The sequence below is a fragment of the Amphiura filiformis genome, unplaced genomic scaffold, assembly GCF_039555335.1.
Source record: "Amphiura filiformis unplaced genomic scaffold, Afil_fr2py scaffold_24, whole genome shotgun sequence".
Lineage (NCBI taxonomy): Eukaryota > Metazoa > Echinodermata > Ophiuroidea > Amphilepidida > Amphiuridae > Amphiura > Amphiura filiformis.
Window position 1 is genome coordinate 319,217 of NW_027305488.1, and position 2,218 is coordinate 321,434.

General features: G+C 39.0%; 1 protein-coding gene across 1 annotated transcript in view; it reads right to left on the reverse strand.

The window, feature by feature from the left end:
- Positions 1–1,925, reverse strand: part of LOC140143591 (DNA ligase 1-like) — a 69,056-nt gene extending 67,131 nt beyond the window's left edge. Inside the window, 1 exon segment of the mRNA XM_072165404.1 lies at positions 1,906–1,925. Within this exon segment, the coding sequence (XP_072021505.1) occupies positions 1,906–1,925 (20 nt within the window).
- Between the last annotated feature and the right edge of the window lie 293 nt (positions 1,926–2,218).

The following is a 2,218-nucleotide window of genomic DNA, read 5'->3' on the forward strand; positions in this document are numbered from 1 at the left end:
AGGTATGTTTTTTGCTTTTTCGATTATTTTTAATCATTTTTTAGACAAAAACTTCCTAGCTGAATAGCTGTTTTCACTTGTTTTCAAAAAATTATTTTAACCTTGTTTTTTACCCCATAATTTCCCTCATTATTCGAAGCCCTGCCCTCCTTCCAATACATTGACTTCAAAGTGTTTGACAACTGTTTAACCTTGATGCAAAAGTAAACCTTGATGCAAAACTAATAATTTAGTCCCTATAAAGCGAGGGTGGTCTAAAGGAAAAGATCGCCGCATTTTTAACTATCACTAAATGTTTCGGAATTGAGGTCGGCTAAAAAGTAGACAGTTTCGGGGACTGTAATTGGTGTAGATGTCACATTTTGAACAGTGAGCGATAACTGACCAATTTGACGTTCAGCACAAGTGTTTTGCAGGGAGCACGGTGGCCGAGCGGAACGAGCTCCGACTCATAATCGAAAGGTTGCTGGTTCGAGCCCCCGCGACGCCATCGAGTTGTGCCCTTGAGTAAGGCACTTTATCTCGATTACTCCTCTCCACCCAGGTGTATAAATGGGTACCGGTATTCATAAATGCTGGGAAGGTAACAGACTCTAGGTATCCCAGGCAAACCTTAGTTAACATATTTGCTAGTCAGCGAAATTCGCCGAGACCGGGGCCCAAACACAATGCATATTTACATAGAAATTTGAATTTTTTTTCGAGAATAGGTCGATGAAGGAAACCTACATAAATATGTTTTCTATACTTCACTTGACCCAAATATATGATTTTTTATGGTGATAATCAAGTCGCACATGGAATTTTAGAGGATTTTGATAGCAGTTCCATTAAAAAAGCTGCTATCGCCATGAGACTAAGATCTAGAAACACCCCTAAATGCCGTTTTTGGGAATTTTGCTAGCAGAATCTTTTTGATGATTTCAGTCTTTGACAAGATGTAACTTTGTTACGGAAAGTGCTATGACAAAAATGTTTTCAGTTTTGGCTTTCTTTACTCAAGGGCTTTAATTTGATATGTAAAATGATGCAGTTTGATGGCAAATTTGAATTCACCTAGCATACCTGCAGACTCGCTGTGGTGTGGAGGAGGTGTAGCGATCCTAGTCACGATTATGCACTTTCAGTTTCCCACGCGTTTGAACAGGAATTGGATTGCGTGCTTTTTAAGCTGTCTAGTGAGCAAATTTTTCATTATTTTGAGAAAATGATGTCAAATTTTCTATTCTATATTGTTTGGTAATAATGTCTTTTGCCAATAGTATGTTTAAAGTTGTAATTTTGTGTTTTTGATCGCAAAGATCGGATATTTTCGTTCCCGATTCAATTCTGAACCCTTCGCAAGGGTGCCGATTTCGCAGAACTTTGACGATAATTTTGCCTTTTGGACACTTAAATGCTTTCGATCCTTAATTTTGTTTCAACCGAGTCTTAAATTATCAAGCACAATACAGTTGGTACCACATTATATACATTGATGAAATTTTAAAGATTTTTTTTCAAGTTTCTAACCGGCGCAAATCGTTAAGTGTGTATTTCCCATTGACATCCAAAATGGCGTAAGCCAGTCCTCAATATACATAGGTACGGCGTATATAGGACTGGCAAGCGAGTCTAAGCGATCCCCTAGGCCTATAGCAATATTACATACGAGGAGTCTGGCCCAATCCCCAATGAAAGAGAGATGGGCACTCCGATCACTGTTTAAACAGGATCGTCTCCTTTACCTTTACCTTTACAAGTGTTTATCTTTACTCAGGGTAGATCACGCCCGGAAGTAATAAAAAATTAACTTTTAATACATGAATAAGCTTACTCGCATGACATGATGACATGACTCGGCTCGGCCGGCCTACATTCAATGATTCACAATGCCCAAACAGCTAAATCTGAAATATAACTTACATAATAGATCGCTGCGCCATTGTGCTTGGTTTATACTATCCTAGTAACTGTAGAAATGTGGTAAATAAATGATCGTTGCAGCTTGATAACACGACACTTCCCGCCAGATCTTGTAAACAAGGTGACAGAATTTCCCGGGGTTTTCCCACAATGCCCTTCTTATCCGGTTAGACTAAGGTTTGAACTACTTTCAATGCAGTAAAATAACATTTACGGAAAACGATTAGGGCCACTATCGATGTGAACATGTATCGATGTTGTAGGGGGCGTAGTAGTGCTGGATGACCTCTGACCTGGAGTGTATTATGTCTTT